The 24,925-nt window shown below is 49.4% G+C and overlaps 1 protein-coding gene across 6 annotated transcripts in view; it reads right to left on the bottom strand.

Annotated features, from left to right (window-relative positions):
• Positions 1-24,925, bottom strand: part of WDFY4 (WDFY family member 4) — a 301,611-nt gene that overhangs the window by 182,019 nt on the left and 94,667 nt on the right. For all 6 annotated transcript variants that reach the window (XM_046655140.1, XM_046655145.1, XM_046655141.1 and 3 more), the window contains 11 exons: positions 21,219-21,433; positions 19,951-20,045; positions 19,362-19,599; positions 18,876-18,952; positions 17,716-17,937; positions 16,633-16,811; positions 11,162-11,393; positions 9,917-10,062; positions 8,768-8,879; positions 7,845-8,035; positions 1,596-1,748 (listed from right to left, as the gene is read on the bottom strand). In XM_046655140.1, the coding sequence (XP_046511096.1) occupies positions 1,596-1,748; positions 7,845-8,035; positions 8,768-8,879; positions 9,917-10,062; positions 11,162-11,393; positions 16,633-16,811; positions 17,716-17,937; positions 18,876-18,952; positions 19,362-19,599; positions 19,951-20,045; positions 21,219-21,433 (1,860 nt within the window). The remainder of the gene's footprint in view (positions 1-1,595; positions 1,749-7,844; positions 8,036-8,767; positions 8,880-9,916; positions 10,063-11,161; positions 11,394-16,632; positions 16,812-17,715; positions 17,938-18,875; positions 18,953-19,361; positions 19,600-19,950; positions 20,046-21,218; positions 21,434-24,925) is intronic.

Below are 24,925 nucleotides of genomic sequence, written 5' to 3'. Positions count from 1 at the left end.
GATGTTCGCACAGCCACAAAATCGCCTAACACGTTTCTCAGAACGTACCCCCGCCACTAAATGACACCTGAGTCGATAGTGCTTTCCTTGTCATTCATTCTATGTCACTTCTAATTTGGATTATAATCTTCATTGATCCTCTTCTTTACCCCACTGCCTTTGCTGCAGTTGAGGTTCCAAAATCGTCTACTGGGATTTCTGCAACAACCTCACGACCTCTTTGCCTGGGGCTCTTGCCACCAGAGTTGTAGACCTAAAATAAAACTCTAACATATCGTTCTTTAGTTGACATTCTCAGTTATCAGCAGTTTAGCAAAACTTGTCAACAAACCAAAAATTGTTTATAAAGCCTGTATCCTAATAATTCAACTTTAATCATTATATGGAAATATTTTCAAAAGTAGGGGAAACGTATGCACATAAATGCTGTGTATAATAGCATTCATTCATAACAACAACACAGAGAAATAATCTGAGAATCTGACAATAGGAGAATGACGAAGAAACCAGGAACTCCCTACAACACAGATTATTATTCTGACCTCAGAGCAATGCTTGTAAGAGTCCGTGATAAAAATTTTTAAATGCTTATGTTATGTGAGAAAAGGCAGGAGTCAAAATAATACCTACACTATGATGATGACTATGATAAAATATGTATATTATGCATAGAAAGTACAAAAAGGGATTGCATTCAAGGTTGACAACAGATGTCCGGGTCTCACTTTTTTTTTCCCCCTCACTTTTCTGTAATTTAAAATAATCTGTGATGAGCATATATTATTTTTTAATTAAAAAAAAACAGTTTTAAAATACTTCCAGGGACCTCAGCATGTATTGGCTAAAGGGCATGTCCTGCAGCTGAGCATTTTCAGCCTGGCTTCTCCGTCGCCCCCTCCAGCCTCCCCTCTACCTGCAGCAAACGCTCCTGCAGGTGCCCTCCCAGCCGCTTGCTCGCAAATCCCATGATTGCTGTCATCCCTACATGCATGCAAATAGCATACCGTCCACCTGGAACGTTCTCCCACTGACTGCTTTCTGCCAGACTCAGCCCCAGAGTCCCTGATCCGTAAATCTACTCTGCCTGCTCTCTCGCTCCCACTCTCTCAGAAGCCCTGCACCTGCGTCACTGGCACCCAGCACATTGCAGTGTCAACCTTGTCATGTCCGGGCCCAGGCGGCTGTGTAGAGAGGCTGGCTCCTTGTGCTCACAGTGTCTCTAGGACACTGCCAGTGCCCGACCCTGGGCCAGGGGACACTTGGTATGCTTCATGGATGGATGGATCCGCCCACCCAAAGAAGCTGCAATACTCGTCACTTAGCCTCAGTCATCCCTTTCAAGAAGACTTTGTAAACAGCAAAGCACCATCCAAATGGATTATTGGGATACGTTTTTTTAAACCCTCATATATATATAACCCTCATATATATATATATATATGCTACCCTCCAGCTTTAAAACCCTTTTGGGTTGACCCCCACACCAGCCTGCTAGGGAGAGACGATGGTCTCCATTTCACACACGAGAAGACTGAAGCCTTTCTTTATCATCGCGCGCACACTCCTGTAGGGCTGATGACCAGCCTGCAGTTTACCTCAAAGTTGCAGAGGATGTGCTGGAAGACGCCAACGTTGGTGATAGCAGACGACCCGAAGCCCAGTTCTGCAGTGCCAGCGATGGAGAGGATCAGCTGGAAAATGCGGTGGTTCAGGAGAGTCGTCTTCTTCCTCAGCAGAAACGCCATCATCTGGAACGGTTAAGACAAAGCGGTGTCCTCATGAATACAGCCTGAGGACTCTTTCCCCTTCCCCTCACTGTTCCTGCTGCACTTTGGCTGGCCCAGCCTGGAAAACCTCTGCTCTCTGGCACCCCCTCCTTTGTTCCCCTGTTCTCAGAAGAAAAACATACCCAGCCTCTGTGGTAGCTTCCCCCTCAGCGTTCACCCTTCTGTACTTGCGTGACTTGACCTCTCACTGGGGACCCCCTGCTCCGTCCTGAATCTTCTGCGTTTTCAGACAGCCACCCTCTCCTGGTTTCCTCCTACATTTCTGAGTGCTATTTCTCATTCTCCTTTACTGGATTCTGCATTCATAACCATCCCATAAACGTCGCTGTATCACCAGGAAGCCACCATCTGCCCATGAACCCAGTTACACTCAGCATCGCTGGAGGCTGCAGGCATGGACGTGCCATCCTCCTGTGCCAGAACATGGGAAACTAGCATCCTGCAGGCACCCATACCAGGATGGAGGCACTGGGATCCCAGTGGCACACACCTGTCTCAGAGGCTAAGAAAATGGATCCCACCAAGGCTCGTGTCTCTGTTGACCTCAGTTACACAAAAGTCAGTCTGCCCAGCCATCCATGAGCATCTGCGTTCTCCTCTACTCATCCAGATTCTCAGTTCCTCCATAGCTTAATTCCCTATGCCTGATCTCACACAGTCCACCCCTTCTCCCTCTCTTCCCAGACATCCTCTTTCAACGTGCCTTTGGGAAGTCTTGCTTGTTGTTTTGGACTGAATGTTTGTGTCTTCCCATAATTAGTATGTTGAAACACTGTTCCCCAATGTGATGGTATTTGGAGGTTGGTCCTTTGGGATATAATCAGGATTAGATGAGGTCAGGAGGGTGGAGCTCTCATAAATGGGATTAATGCCCTTATAAGAATCACAAGAGAGCTTGCTTCCTTGCTCTGCTCCTTGCCACGTGAGGATACAATGAGAAGTCGGCCACCTGCCATCCAGAAGAGGGCCCTCACCCAACCCAACCATGCTGGCACCCTGACCTTGGATTTCCCAGTCTCCAGAACTGTGAGAAAATAAATTTCTGTTGTTTATAAGACACCCAGTCTATGAATTCTGTTATAGCAGCCCGAAGTGACGAAGACAACTGTGATCAGAAAATACTCAATATCTTTTCAGACTGTTCCAGTCACTTCTTTGACATATCTGAAACCTGACCGCGCCCCCACACCCACCAGGACATAATTAGGATGGCTGAGAGTTGCTTGAGAGAAATCGCACACGTAGGCCGACTGGCTTCACTTTACATTAATAATGTCAAATGTCAAATTAGAACTCATTTGACCTGGCAGTCCAACCGTTTTTCTAGGAAGCTGGTTTTCTCATCTTAAAGATGAGGATTTCATCTCTTCTTCTCTCTCCCCCAACTCCCTTCCCCTCCCTCACCGGACCTCGTATTCTGCTGAGAAGATAGACCCCATCAGACGTGCCCACTCTTGTCTTCCCATCACCAGATCCACGAATGCCTGTGTTGTGTTCTTTCCTGTCACAAGCAGGGTCTCCATCCACCTGGCCTCTGGAACCCACCTCTCACCTTCTCAAGGACACTGCTTCTCAGGATAGCTCTTCTCTTCCAGTTTCATCCATCTCTCTCTCTTCTCTCACCTCCCTCCACCAACAAATATGCTGTACTATTTCTTACCTTAAAAATAACACTCCCTTCAGCCCTAATCCCTCTAGTTTGGACCCCATTTCTCTACTCCTTTTCAGAGGGAAACTTCTGGAAAGCACCTTAGGCAAACTGTGACTCCATGTCCTCCCCTCACATTCTCCTTTCAACCCCCTTCAGCTGGCTGCTGCCTCCACCTGTCCACCGGCCTTGGAAAGGTCACCAATGACTTTCAGGCGCCAAATCCAACAGGGACACCTCTGTCCTTAGTTTGCTTCGTTATTGATCAGCATTTAGCCTTGTTTGACCACACTCGCCTTCTTGAAACACCGTCTTCTTTCAGTTTCTTTGACAACATTTTCTTTAGTTTCTCTTCCCTCTTTCTTCTCAATCTCCTTTGTTGGGTTTTAATCATATTTCCAACCTCTCTGTGTTAGCTTTCATTGCTTCTTCCTCAGTCCTCCTCTCTCCCTACCCCTCTCTTTGCCTATTTCACCAGTTTCCATGGATTAAATATCATCATGATTTATGCCTCCAGCCCCTTTGAGCCCCAGGGCCATCTATCCCACTTGATATCTACCTGTGACGTCTCACAGACATTTCAGACTTGCACGTCCCAAAAATGTCTTCCTTCCTGCGTGCAGCATGCTGGGTACACAGCACCGGCTGCTCTCCTGTGCTATCTGCCCAGACTCCTCACAAAGATCTTGAGTCTCCCCAGGTCAGAAAGGTAGTCTCAGAGCGAGCTGGTGTCATCTCAGTCTCCTGCTCCAATCTCACTGCTCTGACCACCTTCCACACTGGTGTCAAGGTCATTGTAAAGCATCAATCATTGCATTCCCCTGTTCCAAGGCTTCTCATGACTGCTCATCACCTCTGAGACAAGATCCAGAGCTGGTCCTCCCCCGTCGCCATCCACGCTTACTGTGCACTGGCCCGCGATCATCCTTCCTCCCAGCCGTGTGGAGAAACCCATACAGGATCCCACAAGTTAGCCTGGAACACCATCCTCCTTCTTTGCCACGCTATGAAAATCCGTCTTATAAAACTTGGCTGGATGTTGCCTCGTTTGAGAAGAGGATGATAAATAAATTTGATAGAAATAACAGAGAGGAAGGTTTATGCTCTCATTATGCTCTCACATCCAATCAGCAAACCAGCAAATGGATACAACGTAAAAGTCTAAAAAATTGATTCCATCCGCTCCTGAGCAAACTGCTTCATGGAAGACCCTTGCTCTCCCTCACTGACTCATTCCACAAATCCTCACGGAGAACCTCCTGTCTGCCGTGTGCTCTTAGGGTGCAGCAAACAATGAGCAGCCCCAGTGCTGCCCCCATGGAGCACGCGTCCACGGCATGAAACAGATCACAAACACGACAACAAGTAATATCATGCCAATGAAGAAACAGAAAGCAAGGGAAAGCATCTAGAAAGGGATAAGGCAGGACGAGTTCTATTTTATAAAGAGCAGTCAAGGAAGGCCAATAATAATAATAATAATCATCATCATCATCATCTTTCTTTATTCAAACCTGCCATTTCTTACCTCTCCTACCACCGCCCAGCCTCTCCTTCTGATTTTCCCCGAAGACATAGATCCCTGAAACGTTTCTTTTTTCAAGCTCTAAGAAGAGTTTTACAATTTCCTTCTTCTGCCTTCATGCATACAGGGACAATAAATCTCTGAGTCTGATGGGTTTTTTAGTCAAAGTATTTGGGGATCTTCATCTCATGACAATAATATTTTTCTGTCCACCCCACCAGACAGTGCTGAAGGCTGAGTGTTTGTGCCCTCCCAAAATTCATTTGTTGGACACCTAATCCGCAGTGTGATGATATTAGGCGCTGGGCCTTCGGGAGGTGATTCAGTCATGAGGGTGAAGCCCTTGTAAGTGGCATTAGTGCCCTTAGAAACGAGACCCCAGAGGGCTCCCGTGCCTCTTCTGCATTGTGGGGACAGTGCAAAGATGGCTGGCTATGAACCAGGAAGCAGGCGCTCATCAGACATCGAATCTGCCGGCACTTTGATCTTGGACTTCCCAGCTTCCCTGTCGGTGGTTTATAAGCCACACGGTCTATGGTATTTTTGTTACAACAGCCCAAATGGTCTGAGGCAGACAGGAGGTTCCATGGAGGGAGAGGTGAAACCCATTTTGTTCATCCATATCCCTCATGCCCAGCACAGTGCCTCGCTCTTAGGAGGGGCTCAGTCAATACGAGTCGAGTCAATAGATTCATGGGCCACTCCTTGCCTCCACCACCCCTTCCCCAAAAACTTGGCCAACCCAGTCCTCTGGGCCTCCTCTGATCACCTTTGTTCTTAATGAAGCTCTCTTTGACTCCCCTGCTGACACGTGATGTTGGCCACCTTGGCAGCTCTGTAAGCATGTTATCACTCTCAAGGCACAGCATCCGTGAAAGGAGCACGCATTGAGAACTCACCATGTGCCCAGCCCTGCACATGGCGGTGAGGAGACAACAGCGAGCCTAGGCTGGTCCCAGCCCTCTGGGGAGCTCAGAGTTTCTGGGAAGACGGCTGGGGAACCACTGAGTCACACAGAGTGTGGTAGTTCTGGGAGAGACTCTCAGACATGTATTGCATTTGATTTACACCAATATTATTTTGCTGTTTATCTTATTTTATCCTTCTAGATACACCTCTGGGAGCAGGAACCGCTCTGCACTTTTTTGGAAATGTTCACAATAAGTATGAAAATCCCTCACCATGGCAGATATTTATGTGCTGAGCTGGAACAAATCCCACTACTTCTGCCTTTAAGGATATAATCAAAGAAAACTTTTATATACCAAGAGCCCCAATTCGTGAGCTTTAAGGTAAACCCAGACACACCCATACACTTATTACCAAAATATTTACTGAGTGTCTGTTTGGTCTCAGGGATGCACCGGCAAAGAACATGAAAGGGCCGGCCCTAATCAAGTGCAGTCTGATGGAGCTGAGCCGAGGGCATCATTGCAGTGTCACATGAGAGTGCCCAGCACTGGGCATGCACACAGCACCACGGTGGCCAGCAGGCGGCCACACACCCAGCTCAGGGGGCAGGGGACATAGCCCTCTAGCCATTTGAGCTTGGCCCGGGAAGGCAAGAAGGAGTGTCCCTGGAGAGGAGAGGGAAATGGCACTCCAAGCTGAGGCCGCAGGAACACAGAGTCACACGACGTGTTTAGCAACCCATGGCTGTGCAGGCTCTGGGGAGGTGGGAGCATAGGGTGTGAAACACTGGCTGGGTGGGAGGTGGGGCTGGAAGGACTGGTTGGGCCCAGTTTGAAAGGCCTTTAGAAACCAGTCTGAGGACTTGGGGACGCTGTATCAGTGATGGAATGCCTCTGGATAGTTCACACGGGGAGAGCTATCATCGGGCTGTGACGTAGAACTATGACTGCCTTCAATGGGCTGTGAGGGAGGGGCAGGAGGAGCAGCTGTCCAGCTGTGGCTGCAGTCCAGGTGAGAGGGCGTGGCCTCAGGTGACACCATATGGCTTTCTTGTCCTCAGGCTCTGATTCGGGGGCCAAAGAGAGAGGAAGTCTCTCTCACTGTGCCCAGAGGAGCCAGCCACCATCTTTGTGCCTGAATGACCCTGTCTACGCTTCAACCCCAGCCCTGCCCCTCATGTTTCCTTTCTGCGCTGCCTCCCAGGCACACAGGAGCTTACTTGAGGGCAGTGACCCTATCGCATCTTGCTTGATGGACAGTCAGAGGCAATAACAATCCCAGTGAACACGGCCGCCGCAGTTACTCTGAGCACACACCCTTCTGAGCAGTCAGCACAGGTTAACTCACTTAATCGTCACAACCCCACATAATACGTGCTGTTGTTCTTCCCATTTTACACAGAGGAGAGCTGAGGCACAGAGAGATTAAGAGCTAAAGCTGGCTAATGTTTATAGAGCACGTATTCTAAGCCAGACATAATTCTGAGCCCATCACTCGTATTAAATGGTCAAGTCCTCACTGCAACCCCATGATACAGCAAGTAGGACAATCCATATCATACAGGTGGGCAAAGTGACACAGAGAGTGTGGGTAACTCATCCAAGGTTAACCAGCAAGTTCGAGGAAGAGGCAGAATTCAAACCCAGCAGTCAAGACTCTGCGGCCTGGGCTCTTAGCCATCATGCTAGATGCAAAGTGGGGGGTCGCAAATGATTCTTGAACTCATCAGTGAAAGATGCCAGTAGTCACAGGCAAGTGAGCACCCCATCCTGATCAGAGGCCCTCTCTGGCTGGCTGTCACTTGGCCCTCTGCTGTGGCGACACTGGTCTCAGGCCCCGGGGGCTTTCAGCCTCCCTTCTCCAGAAGTCATGCTAGGGAGAATGTCCATGGGGGCCAGCAAAGCTCCTCCCTGCTCCTTGGGGACGCCAGCCCCTCGGGGAGTCCCAGGCTCAGATGGGAGGGTGGGATTACCTGGTACCCACAGATGTGCTGCATCAGGTGGTCACTCATGACGTTGCTAGTCAGGACCGAGTGCAGGACTTTCACAGCCGCATACATGGTGTGGTCATCCGTCGCCAAGGAAATGAGACCCAGGAGGATGGCGGGCCCGCCGATGAAGTCCAGGCTGCTGGCAGCAGGGCTGGAGTGGAACACCCTTACCCCTGAGTGGGAGGAAAGGACAGTCCCTGAGCACGTCACAGCTTCACTGCGGTGGAAAGTGCCCGGCAGCATGCGAGGGCAAATGGGCTGCCACTGCCACTGACCACTCACAGCAGAGGGGCCTTTGGACGCGCCTCAGGCTGGGAGGAAGGGCTGGGGGCTTTGAAGGTCTCAGGTCACTGGGAGACCTGTGTTGAATTATTTCTGGGTCATCAGAAGGCTGAAACTGCCCAGGGGATTTCAGATTGCCACCCTCTGTCTCAGTCCAGAGTGCCAGATGAGCCGGACACCCTCTGAGCCTCGGTTTGCCGGCAGCTCTGACCCCCTCTGGCTGTTGTCTACTCTTTAGATCCTGCACCAATGAGTGGCTTTGCTCTTGCCCGATTGCAAGGCAACCCACCATCGCTGGCTATTGTTTTCACCCAAACAACCACAACCATTGCCTCCGCTCAAAGGTCCCACTGTGCCCACTAGATAGGCTCCATTGTGCCTAGATGCCAGCCTGGTTAGCAGCGGAGGTCACTCCCAATTGTCAGAGGCAGCAAGGTAAACTGACCCATAAGCAACGTGTGAGGCCAACTCTCCAGCAGGATGAACTCCCCAGCCCTCGCCCGCCCCTTCTTGCTTCCAACACACTCTGCCCTGCCTGCCGCTCCAGAACTCCAGGCTGCACAAGCGATGACAGCCATGAGCCCCTCTTCCCAAATGGCCGAAAAGTCCATGGCCTGACCTACCTAATTGGCCCACAGCCACGGCTCCAACGGTTCGAAGAGAACCAGACAGGTGGCCAGCACAGTTTCTCAGCAAGAACACGGGCATGGCATTGTCACGGGATGAAATGTTCATCTAGAGAAATCGGCAACAATTAGTCCCAAGAAACTTTCCTGGAGAGGAAGAGGTTTGTTCCTGAGCTCCCGGAGGGCAGGCACCCCAAGGCCTGGCCCAGGGCTGGCACTCAGCAAATGAATAATAATTGAACCAATGTCAGGGGGACCGAAGCCAAAATTCAGGGTCGCGGGTCCTGCGTCCCAGGCTGTGGCTTAATCATAAGGGAGCAGTTTCAGTTATGCTGTCGTGCCCCGATGTCCCACATGCTCACAGCGAGGAGCCCACGAGGGCGAGGAGGACCCCAGGACTTGGAGGTGACACAGTGCTACAAAGCCCAGGGCTCCCTCCTTCCGAGTCTAGGGTTGTCCGGCCTCTGTGAGCTCCAGGCTCACCGGTTTCAGAGGACCAGGAAGCTGGGACTCCTGGCCTCTGCCATCAGAACGTACTCTGCCCGTAAGGCACAGCTTTGATTCTCTGCAGGCCCTGTTCCCTGATCCTTCCTCCTCAGTGACAGGAAGTGGCCCTCTGTCTGTGAGGGTGCAGAGGCTGTAAACAAATCAGCCCAATTTCATCAGCAGTAAGCAAACGAGCCCTTTATGCGGGAATTAGGGGACGGTACATCTCATGGCAACTACATCTGCAAACATGTCTGCCTGCTGTTTTGCAAATTTGCTGTTTTAAAACAAACACAGCAACTCAAAGAACACATGGCCCTGTTGGGGGGTGAGGAGCACCTGGAAAACGGAAGCTCAACAGCGTTGTCAGGGTCACAAAGGGTTTCTAAATCTTCCATTTGTTCTTGCTCTACTGTGAAGAATGAAGAGCCCCCACTTTCCTCTCTGAGCAATTACAGGTAAAAGGTTTAGGCGTGGGGGATGCTGATGGGTGGGGAGCCGTAGAGTATTTCAACAAATGAAGCGGGAAGCACTCCCGTGCGCATCCGTCTACGCGTGTGCAGCATGGCTTAGGGTTCACTCACTCATGGAAAGCTGAAGCGAGCCACAAGATCATGACTCCCAAAGGGCGCAGCAAGTGAATGTAGAAGGCGTACCAACCTCTTTGGCAATCAGGCGGCTGTCCACCTCATTGTAAGCGTTCCTAATGTCTGCAACAGTGGTGGTGGAGGAGCTGGCTATGTGAAGGCTGAAGGAAACACTTTCCTCCGCAACCAGCGGCGTCGCCTCCATACCGGGGTCCTCTCCTAAAATAACAGGTCTTCAGTCATTTCTACTCTCATTTTGCAGAGAAGGGAATTAATCCCCAGAAGGGTAAACACCTACTGCTACGTGCAAAGCAGCCTCTGAGAGAATGTTGGGATGTTGTTACATTGTTGCATTGTACGTTTATATGTTGTATGTTTGTATGTCATGTGCTTGGCTTCTCTGACATTTACAGAAAACTGTGACAGAATCTCACAAGACAGACCCTACTCTACAACAGAGGCATCCCAGGGGTGAAATGACTATAGCTTGAGACTTCTATCAGGATGCAACCTCGCTTCCCCAAACCAAAAGGCCAAGCGATGGGAAAGCTGACATCTAAAAGATGAAACAGGCTGGGCTGAGAGCCCTGAGACTTTCAGTGAGCTGCATGTCCATGGTGAACATCCCGCTTGGAATTAGCACCCTTGTCCCCAAGTCAGGGAGAGCCACATGTGCTAGTAGAGAAACATGGCTAAAGAGTCGGTGACACTTTGGCCACGTACCTGACTTCATTACACTCCTCTGGCCACTGCCATTTGCCCAAGGAAATGAAGTTCAAAGGAGACTTAAGGCCTGGAGACAGAAGCACTCAGCAGCGCTCAATCGCCCTTCACCGTGCACAAGGCTTCTGCACACAGATTCATTTATCATCCTTCCCAGATGGGAGCTGACCCCCTGGCTTGATGGAGCTCAGAGAGCAATGCTCCCAGCTTGAACAGCCAACAATCAATAACGAAAATGGGGATGTTTTGTCTGCCTGTTTAATAATTGAAGACAGCAGTATGCTTTAGTTAAAAAGCTTCTTCATTAAAAGGAATGTAACTTATTTATCTCATTCTCTTCTCTCTTTCTTTGCCGACGGTATTACCCACCCCTCTCCTCCATTATGTTCTTTAGAGTTGACATCCAAAGGATGTTGTCATTTCCTTTTCTGCGACATTTTCTGCTGGGTTGTAAATATGTAATGATCCAATTACAGAGGTCTTCCCTAATGACTGATCTGTGCTGAGTTTATTCTTTATAAATATGCTATAAATAACTGGATGTCCATTTTAAAATGATATCAGCAAGATCATTATAAATCAAAACACTCCATACCTTGGGCATGCACCGCTTGGAAGTTACCACAATATCTTGGGCCAAGTTTGTTAATGACTTCCAGCGTTTCCATTGAGATGGTTTCCTCTAAGAGGTACGCAGGGCCAAGACGCCATATTAATGACGACTTTTGTTTCCAAATTCGAGGGGTAGCAATATATCCATAAACATCCACAAATGAAGATGGATCCATTGAAAGGAAAGGTCCCGGCAAGGCCTGAATATATAACATCTGTTAAAATACAAAGGATGGGGAGGGGTGAGGGAGCTGTTTAACCTCAGAATTAATCAAATAAATACATATGGATATAAAAAGATGTACCTTATTCTTCACCCAGAGTAAAAACTTATTTTACCTACAAACGTTAGAAAGACAATTCCCAAAGCTGAGAAGTATGCATTAAAACAGCCTACAAAATGGTGGTGGGTGTAAAAACTGACACTCTGCCTTTGGAAACAGATGAAAAAAATTAAGAGCCACTAAAATGTTCATCTCTTTTGTCCCAGTCATTCCACTACGAACCTGAATGTCTGGTACTGGCACGTTAATTAAGTTTTATGTACTAAAAATAATTAGAGAATACAGATTGGGAAGGAAGAAATAAAACTGTCTCTATTTGCAAATGTCATGTCCACGTGGAAAATTCTAAGAATCTCAAAACAAACAAACAAGTAAACAAACAGACTCCTAGAACGAACAAGCAAATTTAGCAAGGTCGTAAGATACATGATCAACACACAAAAGTCAGTTGCACTTTAAAGACTAACAATGAACATGCAGAAACTAAAATGAAAAACAATGCCATTTACAATTTCTCAAAAGAAAATGAAATACCTAAAAAAATTTATAGAATCTGTATACTGAAAATTCCAGAAGGATAATGAAAGCAATCCAAGAAAACCTATGTAAACAGAGAGACGTACCATGTCTCTGCATAGGCAGACTCAACACAGTAAAGATGTCATTTGTCCCCAAAATGATCTACAGGTTTAAGGTAATTCCTGTCAAAATCTCAGAAGCCTTCTTGTAGACACAGACAAGTTAATTGTAAAATTTATAAGGGAAGACACAAGCCCTAGAATAGCTTAAAGAAATAGTTTAACAAATAGCTTAATTCTTCTTTTTCAAAAAATAGAAGGACTTCTCTATCCAATATTAAGGCTCATTATATTGTTACAATAATTAAGATAGTGTGGTATTGGTGGGGGTATAGTCATATAGATCAAGGAAACAGAATATAGAATCTGGAAATAAACCCATACAAATATGCCCACCTGATTTTTGACAAAGATTCAAAAGCAATTCAGTGGAGGAAGGACGGCCTCTTCAACAAATGGTTCTGGAGCAACTGGACACCCCAGGCAAAGAAATGAACTTCAACTAAACCTCATACCTTATACAAAAATTAACTCATAATTGATCACAAACTCAAACGTAAAATGTAAGACTAGAAAACTTTTAGAAAAAACATAGGAGAAAATCTTCAGGATCCAGAACCAAGCAAAGAGTTCTCAGACTTAACACCAAACTCACGAGCCACAAGATAATAATTTGATGAATTATACTTCATCAAAATAAAAACTTGTGCACTGCAAAATCCCATGTGAAAGAGGATGAAAAACAAGCTACAGACTAGGAGAAATTATTTGAAAATCACGCATCAGAGAAAGGACTAGAATATATAGAAAACCCTTAAAATTCAATAGTAAAAAACAAGCCAGTTGGAAAATGGGAAAAAGACATGAACAGACATCACTGAAGAGGATCTCGAGATGGCAAATAAGCACATGAGAAGATGCTCCATCTCATTAGCTGTTGAGGAAATGCAAGTTAAAAACACAGTGAGACATCACTGCACACCTATCAGAATGGCTTAATATGAAAAACAGTGACAAGACGGAATGCAGAGAAACTGGAGCACTCGTCCATTGCCGTTGGGAGTGTAAAATGGCACAGTCACACTGGAAAATAGTTTGGCAGTTTCTTATAAAACTAAACACGCAATTACCATAAGACCCAGCGATTGCACTCTTAGGCATTTATGCAGAGAAACGAAGACTTGAGTTCACACTAAAACCTGTACACAAATGTTGCTGGCAGCTTTATTTGTAACAGCCCCAAACTGGAGACAATCCAGATGTCCTTCATTAGGTGAACGCTTATCCAGCTGTATCGTGAAATACTACTCAGCAATAAAAAAGGAATGGACTATTGACATGTGCAACAATTGGATGAATTTCCAGAGGATTATGCTGAAAGAAAACTTCAATCCTAAAAGACCATATACTGTGTGAGTCCATGTATATAACATCCTCGAAATGACAACATTTTAGATTACTGGTTGCCAAGTTTAGGGACAGGGATGCGGGAGGGTGTGGGTCGTGGGTCGGAGGTGGCTGTAGTCATAACTTCTATAAAAGGGCAACACGAGGGACCCCAGTGGCATTGGAAATGTTCTGTATCTCGGCTGTAGTGGTGGATGTGGGAACCTACACAGGGGATAAAATTGTATGGAACTAAATACACACACACGAGGACAAGTAAAACTGGGAAAATCTGAATACATTAGCAGAGCGTATCAATGTCAACATTTTGATTGTGATATTGTTCTACAGTTTTGCACGATTTACCATTGCGGGAACTGGGCAAAAGGTACACAAGATTTCTCTCTGTTATTTTGTACAACTGCATTTTAGCCTACAATTATCTCAATAAAATCTTCAATAAAAGAAAAATAGTTAAAAGATTATCTAATCACAAATTAAAAAATAATAATTTCAAAGCCACATGGGTAAAAATCTTTTAAATAATAGTATGTTAGCTAAGTAGTATGCAAAGTTTTCTCTCCAATGAAGTCACAACTACTTTTTTTAAAGGGAAAAAACTGAAAGAAACTACAAACTATGGTAAAGTAGAAGGAATATAGGTGATTTTTCTTCTTTTTTCTATTTTTCAGTTATTTCAAACTGCATTTGTATTATTTTTATGACTATAAAATCTCTAGATACATGAATATGCATATAATGAGAGCTTACATAATTTCAAAAATATTCTCTTTCTCCCTACCAATTAAATGAGACTTTCCAGTGCAAGCAAACCAAGTTGTCAGCCCCAGGCCTGCCCGTCGGAGGTCCACGGTGCTCTCTCTTCCCTCTCCCATCCCTCCAGGCAGAGACTTCCGCTCGGCTCCCACAATGCTGCTCTGCCCCACCCCTCCACTCTAGCTTCCCCTCTCTTGCCAGATTCCTACATCATGTCTCACGGCATCATTTAGATTGATTTATAAACATAAGATGGCTCAGATCGCCCCCAAGCAATTTTACTCAATTCAGGCTGTTAAAATACTCCCCGCCTTTCCAAATTTAACTTATCTTCCCTTGGAAATAAAAACAAAAGCTCTAACATTTGAGAATAGCTCTTTAGCTCTCCCATCTTGTTCTTGCCAGCAGACATCTGCATCTAAACACAGGCTCCATGTTTATTCCAGTCAAACCTCACTTGCTGGTCATGACTTGTAGAGATTCTCTTGGAAAGTCGGCTGTGGCGTGCTGGCCCTTGGCCATTGTCCATGGTGTGTTTGGTATATTCCCATGGCATCACGCTGCTCCCAACCTCCCTGTGACTGGCTTTGGTTTAGCTGGTCCCCTGGAGTCAGATGTTCACCCATGCACCAGTTCACTAAACAACACTATGAGCCAGTCCGCGTTACTCCTTGTAGCTGTAAATTCAATGCAACTCATCTAATGTTTACTACGTGATCCTGTGTGCCAGCCCCTGTGCGAGGGGCCAGCAAGGTCCAGATATCAACAGGACACCCCATGGGATCCCTGCTCCATTCCTCCTACTGCCTTGATGCAAGTTCTGAACATACACAGACCCCAAAGTGCCTGCTTCTGACAGCACCCAATTCAGAATAGACTGACCTCCACTTCTTGGAGCTCACCCCAAAATCACCTAACATAAGCCCAAATCCTATATAAGCTCCTCCTACTTCCTTGCCAGGTAAGGAGTCTCTTGCTACAGCAGGTTTAATAAATCTAAATTTTGTTGCATATTATATGTACACCCCTGCGGTATTTGGCTGGTGGGCGGGGACAATTCTCAGCACCTCAAAAGTACCTAACATAGTATGTGCTCAATAAATATTTAATGAGGGAAGGAGGAGGAAGGGAGGGAGAGAGGAAGGAGGGAAGGAAAGAAGGAAGAAAGGGAGAAAAGGAAGGACTAGCATTGTTAATGATCGGAGGAAAATATTAACTTTGTGTTTGGAGGACCTGCTTTTCTTACGCTCCTGCTGAATCTTTCTGGTCACCACTGCTTTTTTTTGATAAGACGATTTTACCAGAAGATAGCGCCAAACTCATCTTTAGCTGTTCTATAGAATTTCGGGTGTCCTAGCCTAATGATTCTCAACCTGAGGCAGTTTTGCCCCCCAGGAGACATCTGGAGATATTTTTGGGGGTCACAGCTCTGGAGTGGGGCACGCTATGGCCTCTGGGGCAGACACAGATGCTGTTAAATGTCCTAATGTGCATGGAACAGGTCCCCACAAGAAAGAACTACCCAGCCTCAAATGTCAAACTATCGAAATGAGAAATCCCATCAATCTAAGCTTCTCCATTCTGGCTTCATATTAGAATCAGCCGGGAGACTGTGAAAACATTACCAAGTCACCCCACACACAGAGATTCTGCTGGAGTCGATCTGGGGTGTGGTCCATGCAAGAGAACTTTGGTGGTTCTAGAATGCAGCCCAGGTTGGGATGCTGTCTCTGGGAACCCGTAAAGATCCAGCCACACCTGCCCTCTGTGTCTTCCAGGCCCTTCCCTCTCTGACTTCTTCGGGGACCTCTGGCAGTGGCTGCTGGAGCACACCTGCCAGGTCCCCATCCCCCAGCTTCCTCTCCCTTAAACCTCAGGACCTCTGGTGTCCGTGAACGGCAGTGGGCAAGGCTTCCTCCAGCCTTGCATTCACATTGCATGACCTTCGCTAAGCAAGGGACCATCCTTCCCTCATCGTTCTTGCCCTAAACTGGCAAGATGGGCAGCTTGCTCCTAAGCTCAGTGTGCACGGCAGCTGCGTTAGACTCAGCAGAAGCCTCATGGAAAAGTTGGACCTTAGGCCCGGCTCAGACCCCCCTGGGGCATCCGTGTCTTCCAACGTGAGAAGCCCTGCTCTGCTCACTCTGGAGATTTCTATTTTCTTATGACTATTCTTACAGCCCAAACTGTCACGACTATTCTTATTTCCACGCTTTACCTCCTACCCTGGTTGTGTGACCATCATTCCATTTTCTAAAGATGTCCTTTTTATGTCTCAATTCAGTCAAGTGTTCTGGGCAGTCAGGGGGTTTCAGCGGATACCAACCCTGCCACCAAAGGAAAATAAACAACTGAACGGAGGCCACTCCCGGGTGGCATGACCAGGAGGCATGGCTGTGGGGCGAGCGCAGCTGGGGGAGCCAGCTCACCTTGGCTGAGCCAACGGCCTGTCCATCCAGATAGGTGGAGACAGTACAATTCCTTTTCATTTCCTTGGTAACAACCACAGCCAGGTGATGCCACTGACCACAAGCCAGCAGCTGACCACATCGGACCCGAAGCTGGCGTCCCGCAGAAGGCTCAGGGTCATCCTCAGGTTCCATGATGTCTGGAAGAGAACAGGAACACCAGACCTCACATGCCACGTCATGCTGCAGCAACCCAGGAGACCTGGGCCTCATGCCCAAGGAGCTGCACCCTAGCCCTCTGTCACAGAATAGTGACAACAGTGGCAATCATTCCTTCAGCTCTTGCTTTGTGCCAGACACTATTTTTTCTTCTTTTTTAGGTGAGGAAGATTGTCCCTGAGCTAACATTCTGTGCCAGTCTTCCCCCACTTTGTATGTGGGATGCCACCACGGCATGGCTTGATGAGCAGTGTGTAGGTCTGCCCAGGATCTGAACCCATAAACCCAGGCCACCAAAATGGAACATACAAACTTGACCACTAAGCCACCAGGCCAGCCCCGTCAGACAGACACTGTTTTAAGGACCATGATAAACATTAACTCATTTCATTCTCACGACCGACGACCTGAGAGGTAGATGCTATCATGATTCCATTTTACCATCCTGAAGCACAGAGAGGTTAGGTAACTGGCTCAAAGTTGTGCAGCCAGGATTCAAACTCAGGAGTCAGGCTCCAGGGTCCACCCCACTCTAGACCGCCTCCACGAGGATGCACATTCGCCAGCAAAGTCCTGAGAGGGCGAGGGAAAACGCTATTGTGCTGTGTGTCAAGGATGCCAAGCCATCCTCTGGCCTTCCAGGTGTTTCACTGTGAAAGTGACATTCTCGGGGCACCTGAGAAGAACAGGCGTGGCTGAGATACCTGGGCTGGGCCATCTCGGGTCAATTCAGGGCATCATGGGCGGGTAAGCTTAGAAAGCCAGGACCAGCCAGCATCACTACTGAAGGAAGGCTGAGCGCCCTGGCTCTCACGCTAAGAGCGGCTGACTTAGCCCCATTTCCCCCAAGTGTGGCCTAACCAGCTTTAGCTCCCAACACCTTACCCAGGGGTTGAAACTCTTTCTCTTCTGTAGACACGACCAAGGAGAGGTCGTCCGGGCAGAGGCTGACGGAGAAGCAGACGAAGGGCTGCTCGGTCCTGGCCAGGTGGCGCACCAGGGTCAGGAAGCGCAGTGGGTGGCCCTCAGTGACAGCGCCGTGACGGCCGATCAGGAACCAGCAGGAGAAGCTCAGGCCCCCAGGTGGAGGGAAGGGCCTGGCAGCGCCTGGGGGCAGAACACAAGCACGCCCTTAGGCTTTGTCCAACCGTGGAAGCTTGTCTAGACTCACCGTGACTCTGATTCAGCCCAGGAGTGGCCCTACTGTGTGCCAGCACTGTGCCTCGCCTCACTCAGGCCCATTTTATGGCCACCCAGTGGGGTGGGATGCTCTCTTCTCCTTGTTCATACTCTTAGGAATAAGTTGTATTCCCGCCAAGGCTTGAGCCTAGACCCTCGAAACCTCTCTCCAATTCTGCCTCATCTATTATTCCACGCCTCCTCGCAAGGCAGCAAAGACAGAGGCACAAGCCTGAGATCCGTCACCATCTGGCCCGCTGGTCAGCTGAGCTACAGTCGGGCAGCGTGCTGCATGGGGCAGAGGACACCAGCCTAATTCGGCTGAACCTTGCAAGGCAAGGCTCCCCTCCAGGGAAACCCACGCTCTCCCACCCAGTAACAAGTTTGCAATACAGGTGAGGCCTGGTGAACTCACAGAACGGGCAGAACCAGACGTGGTGGCCCGCACTGATGGGCTGGGAATGCCGTGGCCCCTCAGCACCCACCCTCCCATAGGAACCCAGACCCTGGTCCTCCTAAGGGACGATGCCTGGTTTTCAGCAGAGCACAGCGCTGTGCAAAGCGTGCCAAGGCTCAGGTGGATCCTCCAGTAGCCAAGAACAGGCTTATTCCTGGCTGGCCGTCAACACAGAACTGATATTCCTCCCTTGGGAGAGCCGTAAGGTGAGGTGAGGCATCTATTTCAGCCTTTGTCAGTCACCAAAGAAATGAATCAAAGCCAGGGCTGTGCCCTTGGGATGCACAGAGAACAGGATGCCCCTGCACTAACCAAGGTGTGACAACCTGCAAGGACAACTCATGCAAGGACTTATTCTCGGGGCAGAGTTAGAATACCTCGGCAAGCTAACTCCCTGGGAAACACTTACCTGTCCCGATCCCTCCGGAGACCGAGTACTCGGTGCTGGTTCCCATCACAGTAGACAGGGTCGGAATAAACAAACAGCTGGAAACAGGAAAGTGTCTCAGATCATCGAACAGCAAGCCAGTCTCTGGCCGTAACATCTCCCATCTGTCCCTCTGCAGGGGCCTCAATCCCTAAGGACAGAAAGCTGCTGATGCCCGTACCACGGCCCTAAGAAAGGGAGTCCCCGCTGAAGGCTGAGGGGGAGGGCATTCCAGAATGCAGACGCACAAGGGGAAGGAGAGGGTCCTGGCCCTACATGGCTGCGGACCTACATGGCTGCCCCCGAGAAGCCACTGAGTACACGGGATGTCCACGACTCTGACATAGTCCACTCCTGAGTGGTGAGCACTGATGGGAGCTACAACTCCCATTTGTAATTGACATCATAATTCATCCAAGACACTGGGAAGTTAACGAAGTATTTCAAATATATGAAAGCCTGTCATACCCATAACCTTCCACGGACATGTCAAATTCCACAAACGATGGAGCCAGGGTCGCCCTCTGCGGTTGCAGGTTGCGTGGGGAGGTCATGGAGATGAGGCTCAAGGCTGTCTGAAGGGCGGTGGTGGAGCCCTGGGCTGGCCCTGAGGACCTGGGAGCCTGTGTGACTGCCAGGCATGGGCTGGCCTCTGGTGTGGCTCCTGCAGGACCCTCAGCAGTCGCTGGTGCCACTGCCTGTGACCCTAAGGCAACAAGCAAGAGAAGGGATGGGACTTTGCTCAAAGCGTCTCCACCCACTCTGACAAGAATCCAGGCATTTCTGCCACAGCCCTGTTTCTGCGATCTGAGCCCAGAGGGGCCAAAGACGCACTCATCATCCCCCACCTTATACAGGGGTAGGGATCGCCCTTTTCCTTCCAGATCTGATCCTTCTCCAGAGACCATCTCTGCTCTTCCCCATCCGTTCCACTGAGCAGCGGGCAAAACCAGTTTTTAAATCCATCTGCTTCCCGCCTGCTGTAAACACCCCCTGACAAAGAAGGCATGTCCTCTTTTAACTCCCCTTAAGCTGCCCTGTTAGTTCCCCTCCTCACCTGAGCATCCTGAGTCGCCTCCGTGCGCACGAGGTGAACTGAGGATTTTCGTTGCAGCCGGCGGAGGGGGTGCGATTCCAAGACTGAGAAACTGTCTGAACATCGGACCATACAAGAGAACCAAATGAAGACATCCTCCAGGCAGAAGTCTTCTCCAGCTTCATGCGAGCACGTTTCTGGATCCCGCCCCTCTCCCAGCTTTCCTCTCTCGGCCTAGAAACCCTGTTCTCAAGCCATGCGGAAACAGGGTGCCCCTGTCCTGGTACCCAGACCAGAGAGCTGGTGATTTGGGGTGCTTTTGGACTTAACCAGCTAGCAGCCTCAAACTAGACCTTGTGAGGAAAAGGCATTTGTTGGAAGATAACTTTGCCCTACTTTGTTTATAAGTTTCTAATGGAATTTGCTAAACAGCTAGATTAAGCACGTGGCCGGGTCTGGCAGCCTGCACATCCAGAGGCTGAAAGAGGCTGGCCTGGCCCCCTAGGTCCCCTACCTGCTGACAGGAGGGGTTGCCTGCTGTCCCCTCTGTACTTCATCCTGGGTGTCAGGGCAGGGGACCGGGTCACGGGAGCCTCGACCCCCACTGCAGCCTGTCTTCCCTCTTCCATCTGTGTCTGCCCCACCCTGTGCATCTCCCTGGCTACCGCGGGGCTCCAGGAAAGACACGGATTCATGGAGGGGCTGCCAGGGGGAAGGCCCCCACAGGATACAAGAGCTCTGCTCTGTTACCTTCATTGTCTGGAGTCCCTGCTGCCCCTCACACAGCCCAGCTCGCTGCAGTCTAGCCTCCCCGGCACAGCCAGGCCCTCACAGCCCCCAGCCCCTCCACAGGCCAACTTTGCATCCCTGTTCCCTCCTCTCCTGGGCTAGTGAACGTCTCCACAGGCCTCAGGGCTCAGCGGCTTTGACTTCCTTGAAGCCTTGCCTTTTTACGCCCAGTCTCCCAACTGTGGTCCTCCCAGCTCCGTGGAGCTGGAGCACTCTCCACCGAGCACCCCCGACAGCGCTATTCTGTACTGTCAGCAGGATGCTTTGACTGTTGTCCCCTCTGCCCTGAGACCATCCGCTCCCTGGGAGGGGCTGTGTCTGCTTTGTGGGCTCACATGTGGCCCGCACAGCCCCAAGGCTCCTCCCTGGCCTTGCAATGCCCACAGCCTGCAGAGGGCAGAGGGGGTGTGGGGCACCCCCATCCCTGTGCGCCCCAACTGTCCACTGTGCATGACCACAGCTGCCAGGGGCTCAGCAGCGTTTAACACGGCACACGGTACCTTAACACGTCCGGTTCGATGGCTTGAGAAGCAAGCTTTTCAAAAATCCTGATGAGGCCCGAGTGCAAGGGGCTGCTGCCGGTGGTCAGGGCCTTGTGGCAGGAGGCCATGAGGGTCCTCAGCATCCCCGCCTCGCACAGGACCTGCCGATTCTTCTCCGATTTCACCAGGGACTGGATGTGACTGGCCAGGGAGCACTGGATCTCCTGGGACAGCTAAGAGGCACCACAGCAAGCAGTGAGCCGCTGAGGTCAGATGTTTTGTGGGCAACTTTGATAGACTCCCGACTAGGCCTTGAGCTGGTTGTGGGGTGAGGAGCCTGTGCCCACCACAGTCCATTCTCACTGCACTCATTCTGTCTCGGGTGTTCTCAAATCTGTAGGCCTGAAGGCCGGTCTGTAGGAGGCCACGAGCCGCTGGCATCGGCTGGCCAAGAGGCAGACGTCTTAAAACAGAGACTGCAAACTGGCCGGCGAGAGGCTGCCTCTGTTTCAGAGCCACGTGGCGTTTGATCCACACGATGTTTAAGCAGTTTCTGAACTAACTGCTAATACTTAGATGTCTGGAGATTTTACACCAAAGTCCAGACGTGCAGCCTCTCTCAAAAGATCGAAAGATCTGGTCCCGTGTCTGTCGAGAGGCAGTTGGGGCTGGGCAGGGGCTGGGCCCCTTAGTGGGTCCCACACCGCCCCCCAGCTGGCTCCACTCACTTAACGGTCCTGCGTTTGAGATTGCTCCCCCTGACGTAGAAGGTGACATTCACCGGGGAGTACAAGCCTCCAGGAGTACCCCCCACGCCACTGGCTGTGACGGATGCAGCCGTCTCCATCTTCACGCGTCCAACCACAGAGTGTACAAGCCAGCTGAGGTCAGGCTCCTGTGGGAAGCTGTCTCTGACGCCTCCCCTTCACCCCCAGTGCTGTCTCCCTCCCACCCACTCTCCATCGTCCTCTGTCGATCTCTCCTTGTCCTCAGCACCTTCTGCTACCCGGACAGCCACACTCTTATCTTACTCCTACGAGATTTTAAGCTGGCCCTGGTGGTCTAGTGGTTAAGATTCGGTGCTCTCACCTCTGCAGCCTGGGTTCATTTCCCCGTCAGGGAACCAAGTGCACCATCCGTCTGTCACTTGTCATACTGTGGCTGCTGTATGTGGCTGTGATGCTGAAAGCTGTGCCACTGGTATTTCAAATACCAGCAGGGTCACCCATGGTGGACAGGTTTCAGCGGACCTTCCAGACTAGACAGACTAGGAAGAAAGATCTGGCCATCCACTTCTGAAAACATTGGCCATGAAAACCCTACGAATAGCAACAGAGCATTGTCTGGTGGAGCTCCAGAAGGTGAGACGGTGGCGCAGACCAAGCAGGGTTCTCTCTGCTGTCCACAGGGCCACTAGGACTCAAAATGGACTCAACAGTACTAACAGCAAAAACTAGATTTCAAGTCACTTCATTATCTTTATGTTCTTGAAGCGCATAGAATAGAGTACATAGAGTCGGCTCAGTAAATATTTGAGCCAAATATGTTATTTTTACAATCTTCTTTTCCTCAAAAAATATAAACCCCTGGAATTTCCAGCCCTCCATGGACATATAAATGGTTTGGAGCAAGGGGATGGTGGGCGGTAGAAATTCCTTTACAAAAACTCGTAGGGCTGTCCACATTCTTTCCTGTTGTACACGATATTGTCTGATGTGACAGGGACACTGGTTTGATCTCAGTGGAATTTTCCTGCCGTGGATCTTATGGGGGCCCCAGCCAGACCTTCTTCTCCACGTGAGTGTACCCATCACAGCTTCCCCTTCTCTGGAGGACTGCCCTGCCCTAAATGGGAGCTGCCCTGCCCGGGGGCTCTGTGGCCCCCAACATGTGTTCATACATGCATGAACACACATGCACACACACATATAAATGTGTGTATACATGCACGCATACATATAAATGTGTGTATGCATACGTATGTACACATGAATACACATATGCACAAATGTATATATACAAGCATGCACACATGCTCACAGAGGCCTACGCACAAACGTGTGTGCACCCATGCACACATAGATGTGCACATGCATACATATATTGCCATGCACCCTATAATAATGTTTTGGTCAATGACAGATCACACATGTGTCGGTGGTTCCATAAGATTAGTACCATATAGCCTGGTATAGGTTACACCATCTAGGTTTGTGAGAATACACTCTATGATGTTCGCACAATGATGAAATCGCCTAACAATGCATTTCTCAGAACGTACCCCCTCGTTAAGCAACACACGACTATACACATACATGCATGCAAACATACATACATACATACACCACACACACACATACACACCTGGTTTAGCCAATGAGGTCAAGCCCTTCAGCCTCTGTGGTGCAATTCATGCTTGAGACCCCCACCCAGTGGGTCCAGGCTGAAGCTGGACTTCAGCCAACAGCAGACCCCCACTCAGCTCCCTCCCCTGCACCATCCCACGTCCCTCACCTCCTTCTCCTGAGCCCCTCCCTCCACAGTCCAACACACCTATGCCCATGTCTTGGGCTCCACTTCCAGGGAACCCGCCTTGAGATGCTAGCATGCTCTTCCTTTTCCGGCCTTTGCCCTAGTTTTGGTTTCAAGAAGAGAGATCTATGACAATGTAGATTATGGCTAGGTTAGCCCACCAGGAGTAACGGTAAAGGCACTTACTGAATAATCTCTTTCTGATGAGGACTGGCTTCTAGTCCCATGGAGTCACAGACCTTCTGTCACCCACCGCCCCCTTGAAAGCTTTCTTGCAGTACCCCCCGCTTCCCTTTCTTCTTCTTCTCCCTCCAACAAGCACTAACTGCCTCTTCAACGTTGTCAGGGTCTGGGTGAAGTTCTGGGCATCTCAAGATGAGTAAGACACCGTCCCCGCTCAAAGGCATCACAGGCTAAATGTGAGACAGGTGAGGGGACTGTCTCAGCACAGTGGGAGCCAGGCTGCAGCAGAAAATTTACAGCATCTAGGAGGAGAGGGGCTCCCCGTGGCCCCTCATGCGTTTCACAGAGCTCTTAAATTTAGAGCAGAATTCAGGCCCAGCATCGACTTTGGGGACCAAGTTTCACCCTGTGATGAGACTATTTCCTGGGTAGTCAGGATGTCCCGGGCCCTACGCTAAGCATTTTGACACGTGTAGATTACAGAATCCTTGTAATGAGCCCTATGAGGAAGGGACTGTTACTACCCCCATTCTACAGGTGAGAAAACTGAGCCCAGAGAAGTGAATTGTCCAGCCGCGTAGTAAGGGCAGAGCCTGGCTTTGACTCCAGACCCCATGCTCAGAATCACCTCACTCCACCATCCCCTCCCCACACAGGGTGCACTGATTTGGGGGTACCCTGCCCAGAGACTGTCAAGACTATGTGTCACTAAGGGATGGAAATTAATAAGATGACATTCTTCCACAGGCCGCAAACACTGTGTTGTAGCATATAGGTTTCAAGGGTTAAAATATATGGGGAACCATATCTATACTGTTTATCCTCAGTTTTTAGATTTTTTAAAAAACAGCTTGGTCACAAGCTCACCCACCCATCCTCCCTCCTGCCTTCCAGGAGCCCAGCACCTGTAGCTCCTGCCTCAAATGGATGGCATCCAGCGACATTCCCATCTTTATGATATCTTCAGTGACATTTCTGACTCAACATTTTAGACTATTTTAATTTGAGTT

The sequence above is a fragment of the Equus quagga genome, chromosome 2 (genome assembly GCF_021613505.1).
Source record: "Equus quagga isolate Etosha38 chromosome 2, UCLA_HA_Equagga_1.0, whole genome shotgun sequence".
Taxonomy (NCBI): Eukaryota; Metazoa; Chordata; class Mammalia; order Perissodactyla; family Equidae; genus Equus; species Equus quagga.
Note: the sequence above shows the minus strand (reverse complement) of the source record. Positions and strands in the feature narration are given on the sequence as shown.